This window comes from Limulus polyphemus, unplaced genomic scaffold (genome assembly GCF_000517525.1).
Source record: "Limulus polyphemus unplaced genomic scaffold, Limulus_polyphemus-2.1.2 Scaffold7889, whole genome shotgun sequence".
Classification (NCBI taxonomy): Eukaryota; Metazoa; Arthropoda; class Merostomata; order Xiphosura; family Limulidae; genus Limulus; species Limulus polyphemus.
In genome coordinates, this window is record NW_013673499.1 from 28,556 (window position 1) to 35,270 (window position 6,715).

The 6,715-nt window shown below is 33.3% G+C and overlaps 2 protein-coding genes across 5 annotated transcripts in view; one reads left to right on the top strand and one right to left on the bottom strand.

The window, feature by feature from the left end:
* Positions 1–2,111, top strand: part of LOC106474944 — a 19,071-nt gene extending 16,960 nt beyond the window's left edge. For 3 of the 4 annotated variants that reach the window (XM_022403199.1, XM_013935644.2, XM_022403198.1), the window contains exons 6-7: positions 775–857; positions 1,423–2,109. In XM_022403199.1, the coding sequence (XP_022258907.1) occupies positions 775–852 (78 nt within the window). In that variant the 3' untranslated portion in view covers positions 853–857; positions 1,423–2,109. Of the gene's footprint in view, positions 1–774; positions 858–1,422 lie in introns of all 4 variants that reach the window. The other variant, XM_013935645.2, reaches the window with a different exon arrangement.
* A 1,844-nt stretch (positions 2,112–3,955) lies between these two features.
* Positions 3,956–6,231, bottom strand: LOC111089924. The gene is made up of 2 exons (XM_022403200.1): positions 5,981–6,231; positions 3,956–5,733 (listed from the first exon to the last, which is right to left on the bottom strand). The coding sequence occupies exons 1-2, from the start codon at positions 6,033–6,035 to the stop codon at positions 4,661–4,663; spliced, it is 1,128 nt and encodes a 375-aa protein (XP_022258908.1). The 5' UTR covers positions 6,036–6,231; the 3' UTR covers positions 3,956–4,660.
* Positions 6,232–6,715: the final 484 nt, after the last annotated feature.

Consider the following 6,715-nt stretch of genomic DNA (forward strand, 5'->3'; position numbering starts at 1 on the left):
GCGGATTTGATGCACGAGAAAATAGTGCATATTGGACGTGAAGAAGGGAGCGAGTTGCACGTGGGGAAAAAAACGCGCCTGATTTAAAAGTCACACCTGAACGCTCACATCCTTTTAATTATGTTTGAAATTATGAACATTGCTCAACATCATGAAAATTAAACTTTATTTTCAATAAGCAATCCTGAAAAATATTTGGGCGTGCTTAACTTTTTTCCAGGTGTATATTATAACAAATATGACTGCTGCTCTGTTACCAATTGTTACTACTTTCTTTTGTTTGTACAAAGTGTTACCAAATCTAAAATAACTGTTGTATAGGACAGAATTGAGCATTGTGTGGATAGTGTCTAATGTGATGTTCTCTGGAAAAATGTGAAAAAACTAATCGACTGTAACTAATAATAAACATTTTACTTTTGATTGTGCCAAAAAACTTCGGTTTTTTGTGTTTTTTAACTTTTAATATAGCAGCACAAAATGTACTTTTTTGTTTTGACTTTCTGAGTAACTTCCTTAACAAAATATACAAACGTACGTAAGATGACACCTATTAGACGAAAACCTGAGTTTACGGAAGAAATAATTTCACCGTTACTGATTTATGTCATTTTAACAGTTTACTTTCACGATACTGAAATCAGATGGTGTCTGGCACAAAGAAACATTTTTTCATTACGTAAAAACATTGTACCAGAATGCACCCATCTTTTGTTTGTTCACGTCAAAAACAAGGTTATTTTCTATATGACTTTTGTGACGTTTTGTCGTCAGGGTCGAGTGAACAGCAAACAATGCAATCAAGAACCTTCCAAGTGTTTAAACTCAACTCTCCAAGGTGAAAGGGTTTAAATCAGGTAAGACAAAATTGAAAGTAAGTTAAATGGAAAGAAACACAGGCATTAAATTAAAGTATATAAAGTAAACTACTTAAACCATTAAGTGATTGGTTGGTTGTTTTGAATTTCGCTAGCCGGCCCTAATTTAGCAGTATAAGACTAGAGGAATGTGGGACTTGAACCCGCGACCCGCAGACTGTGAGTCGAGCGTCCTAACCACCTGGCCCTGCCGGGACCTGTTAAATGATAAATAATTTTGTATTAAACCTATATGAAGTAGAATGATATAATTAAAGTTTTACAATAAAACTGTATGAAGAAGAACGAGATAATAAATATTTCGCACTAAAACTATATGAAGTAGAATGAGATAATAAAACATTTACATTAAAATTATATGAAGTAGAATGAAATAATTAATCTTTTACAATAAAACTATATGAAGAAGAACGAGATAATAAATCTTTCACATTAAAACTATATGAAGTACAATTAGTTAATAAAATGTTTAGAATAAAACTAAAGAAAGTCGAATGAAATAATGTAAAACATTTTTACTTCGATAAATAATCTCTCATTTCAGGACACTTAGCACAAGAAAAACTGAAAGAAGAGGTGACTAAAGTGTTGTTGAGTTCTCTATTATCTTCTGAATAATCCAAGAACCGTTTTTCAAATATGGGACAATTGTGCTAGATTATGGATATATTCACGAACACGACTGGTTATTGGCAGGTTGTGGATATTATTGGGGAAACTATAGGTAGCTGGTCTGGACCTGGTAACGACCGATCCTTGGCGTGTTGTGGACACAGACACGAGTGCTTGTTTGTGTCAGGAACACGCTAAGAATGACTACATTCAAGGGATTCAAGTGAATACAGTGGTGTTTAATACTAGTACATCTACGTATATGATGTAAGAAACGTGCTGTGCCTCAGGTCAGTGGTTATTTAGCTAATGGATACAGTGGTGTTCCTAATAAATATATGACGTAAGCAACGTTCTGTGTCTCAGGTCAATGTGTATTTATCAAGTGTATACAGTGTTTAATAATAGTTCATCTAAGTATATGATGTAAGAAACGTGCTGTGTCTCAGGTTAGTGGTTATTTATTTAGTTGATACAGTGATTAATACTAGTACATCTAAATATATGATGTCAAATACATGCTGTGTCTCACGTAACTGGTTTGAACCATCAACCAAACCTTGAAAGTTTGGTTTTGTAAAAAAAATTAGAAAGTAAAATTTCATGACTTCAAGATCGTTTCTTTTGGTTAGACTGTGTAGTTCTGGTTTTTAAAGTTTCAGCCATAAGTAACGAACTACGTATGTTTCGTTTGGCCAGAAGAGCAGATAAGGAAGAAGAATGGAAATAGTTTTGTGTTACTCTTAACTCAGTTGTTACTTGTGAATATGATAAAATTTATTGTTTCCATGTCAAAACTTAGTCTTCTGTCTACACCTCTACTTAGCCTAAACTTAGTCGTATTCTATCTACACCTCTACCCATATCAAATTTGGTTGCTTTCTGTCTACATCTTTACTTATCCTAAATTTGGTCGGATTCTGTCTACACCTCTACTTGGCCTAAACTTGTTATTCGTTTGCCTACACCTCTACATAACCTAAACTTGGTCTTCTTTTGCCTACACCTCTACATAACCTAAACTTGGTCTTCTTTTGTCTACACATTTACTTAGCCTAAACTTGGTCTTCTTTTGTCTACACTGTTACGTATGTGCTTGTTTGTTAATTTCCGGTATAAATTATTTCCGAGAAACTTCAGCGATACAAGTCCTTTCTTAATTAAACCAGTTTATTCTTTCTCGAATCAAATTTTTGTAACACACAGAATTTCCACAGTCACTTTAAACTTAACAACCTTTATATCACACGCTATAAATCACAGTGATTCAACACACTTTACTTACTGTGCCTACTGTTTGCTTGACTCAATTATATATCTCTTCAATCCCGTTGGTTTTTCTCGCCAGGCTTATATATTGTTACGTATCTGCTTGTTTGTTAATTTTCCGTAGAAATTCTTTCCGAGAAACTTCAGCGATAAAAGTCCTTTCTTAATTAAACTAGTTTATTCTTTCGCTATACAACTTTTCAATACACAGAATTTCCACAGTCACTTTAACTTAACTACTTTTACAAACACACACACTTAACTAACGGTGCCTGCTGTTCGCTTGACTCAATTATCTCTATCTTCAATCTATCTGCATATTGCTTCTATCTATCTGACCCCGCATGCTTTATCTGCCAGGTTTATATATTAAAAAGGGGGCGTCCCGAACACACTAGGAAATTCACGATCATTCGAGAAACTCCTCGTACACGCCACCAGCGCCAATGCGCCAGCACCGTCACGTAACTTCCGCTGTCGTAACACTGCCCATTCCTTTGTATTGTTCATCCCGAACAATAGCCACTTACATCAAATCAATAGATAATTAACAATAACTTAATTAAATGTACAGAATTTACAAACACAAAATTAAAATACAACAAAGTCTCTTAATTTTACAGGACTTTTCTTCTTTCGTACTAGTCTCCTTCTCATTGGCGTCATTAGAACTACCATAAAAAAGAGATAATGAGCTTTAACAATTTGTGAACTTCAACATAGTTTATAATTATAATAAAACAGAGATAATGCGCTCTAACAATTTTGAACATTAAACAAAGTTTAGAATTATAATAAAACACAGATAATGCGCTCTAACAATTTTGAACATTAATCAAAGTTTAGAATTACAATAAAAGAGAGATAATGAACTGTAACAATTAGTGAACTTGCAAGAAAATAGTTTAGAACTACAATAAAACAGAGATAATAGACTCTAACAATTTATAAATGTTTGAATATAATAGTGCTACCCATTTGTTACGTTACCAAGTATTAGAGCGGGAGTGAAAACTGAAATTATTGAATTAGTTATGTACTGTTTTATTATCAAAATTGATAATAATAATATTCTCTTTTATATACCCAGTTGTTAGTTTTCAGTATTACCAAATCTTATTTTATGATTTCATCTTATGAAGATATTTGAATAACATGAGAGAACAGAAAGAAGAACAAATCGTTTCCTTTATTGTTTCCCTTACAGAGTAATTACAACGAGAAATAAAAGGATAAACATAAAATTCAAACATTTTAAAAGGGCTTATAGTCACCAATGTATAAAAACATGTAAATATACTAACTACAAAAATGTAACTTAAATGAAATAGACAAGGAAATAGAATCAGTAAAAACTGACATTGAATATTAATATATTCCTCATTAATAACCGAATAAGTTGATAACAATAGCAATTATTGTATTTTGATATTTAACATTAAATACTTTTCCCGAACGTAGAAGAGATTTAGTTTGATTTTCTGGCTTACTCAGTAATAAGGCAAGTTTATGATAACTAAAACAAAAATTCAACAGACATATTTGCCAAGGAAAGTTTCATAATTATATTTGTAATCATACTGGTTTTTAGTGTGTTTTTTAAAAGTAATAATAACGCTTTCATTAGTACCTAACAGGAGTAATTACATTGTAAATATAATATTGGAAATATGCAAATCTTAAATTATACAATGTTTATGGGAGAAAACACTACTGCTTGAAAGACATAACAAACAAAAGTATCGAGTGACTGTGTGACAAGAAGATATTGTTAATTTCTGATGCTAATAAACTTCCTAGGAAATAATAATAACATTACTTCTGGTTACTAATAGACAGACTTAAGATTCTCCCAAAGTTAAAGTCACAATTAAGCGACGAGTGTTCGATTTTGTCTAACATCAGACAATACCAAGATCCTCATCAGCACCAACACGCTCAACTCCTATAACAGAACGCAGCCTGACCGGAAGTTTGGGAAATCTATTATGCGGTTTACTGTAACGAGAAGGCTGTTGGGAATCGCTGATATCTAACTCAGTAGTGTTGTCCAATACGTTTACAAAAAGTGGGAAATTAAATGTTGAATAATCACAGTCCGATCTTTTGATCTGGGCGGATGTACCGTAGGGAGTTTCGCTTGTGGAACGTACAGGAACAGGAGGTGACTCACTAGACTTAGTGACGTCATCACTGGCCTGCTTGTCCAGGTTTCTGATTTTGTGGAAGTTAGCCCTTCCGTTGGGCTGTTCTGTAACTTCTGTGTTTGCAAGAGGTTCCCGTGATTGTGAATGGTCTGTTTCAGACAACCCACTGCCTTCCAGGATGAACTGATTGTTTTGGATGCTCTGTCGAAGAAGACTGTCTACAGAAAGTTCATTTCGCCTACTTGCAGGATGTCTCATCATGTATACGCTATAAGGTGAATGTCTTCTTCGAAGTGCGTCTCCTTTCGATCCAGTTAGATGTTTTCTACAGCACATGTAGTAACAGATAACATTCACTAGGATCAAAAGCAGCAGAAACCCACCGCATGCTGCTGTGGAAATAATGATGACTTTTTCAACATCTGTGTTTTCCTTTGGTTCAGAAGTTTTACCAGTGGTGACGTCTGGTGTTGTTGTTTGAACAGTTTCTGATGTAGTGGATGAACTTGTAATAATTTCTTCACTTATAGAGGACGTTGTTTTGACTGGCGTGCTGGTCGAGGTGGTAGTGGGTACTTCAGGACCTTTAAAAAACACCGGAACTATATTTGAGACTTGCCCATAATTCCCCGCATCGTCAATTGCACGAAGGCCTACGTACAGGATAGTATCTTTTTCTACTTGAGTAAGAATAAAGTTTTGAATCTCCATTGAATAGCTAGGTAGTGGCTGCGAGCTCGTGAAAGACATCTGCTTTTGGCTGTCTCCAAAACTACATTCTGTAAGAGCTGAATGAGCCTCAGAAAACCGTATTTCATATCTTGAAGCTGCAACATACATTAAGGGTATGATCAGTACTGGAAGACACAGAACTCTCTTTTTTTAAAATAAATATACAAAGACAGCTCACAATGAGATAACATATAGAGATACTTAAACCTAACTGTTATCATTCTTATGATAATTTTATTTCATTGAAAACGACCTTCATGCTTGAGCTAGCTAAGCCAGGATATCAATCTTCAGATCGCCTAAATCGAATTAATTATTAGGGTTGAATGCCAGTTAACGTACCATTTCCCCAGTCACCGTCATCACCAGGAGCGGTCCATTTCAGAGAGATGGACATATTTCCCAAACCTTGATTAATACTTTTCACTTGAAGATCGGTGACTCTGTTTGGGGGATAATGATCTTCTTCAATAGATGGAGCCACTATATGAAAAGACTCAACAACGGTAAACCGGCTAAAATTACTCAAAGGAACTGCATTTTCAAAATCTGGTACATCTGTCGAAAATAGAAGTTGATAAGATATTGATTTCAAAAGAAGATAATTAAAGGTAAAGTATTATAATAACATACTCTAGATTAACACACATAATATAATAAAATACTCTATATTTACACAATTATTATAATAACATACTCTAGATTAACACACATAATAAAATAACATACTCTATATTTACACACATATTATAATAACATACTCTAGATTTACACACATATTATAATAACATACTCTAGATTAACACACATAATATAATAAAATACTCTATATTTACGCACATATTATAATAACATACTCTAGATTTACACACATATTATGATAACATACTCTAGATTAACACACATAATATAATAAAATACTCCAGATTTACACACTTATTATAATAACATACTCTAGATTAACACACATATTATAATAACATACTCTATATTTACACACATATTATAAACAATACTCTAGATTAACACAGATATTATAATAAAGTACTGTAGACTTACACACATATTATAATAACA

Coding starts and splice junctions, on each gene's coding strand:
- LOC111089924 (XM_022403200.1), bottom strand. CDS start 6,035: ATGTCCATCTCTCTGAAATGGACCGCTCCTGGTGATGACGGTGACTGG. Junction 5,734..5,980: donor TGACGGTGACTGGGGAAATG/GTACGTTAACTG, acceptor TGTATGTTGCAG/CTTCAAGATATGAAATACGG.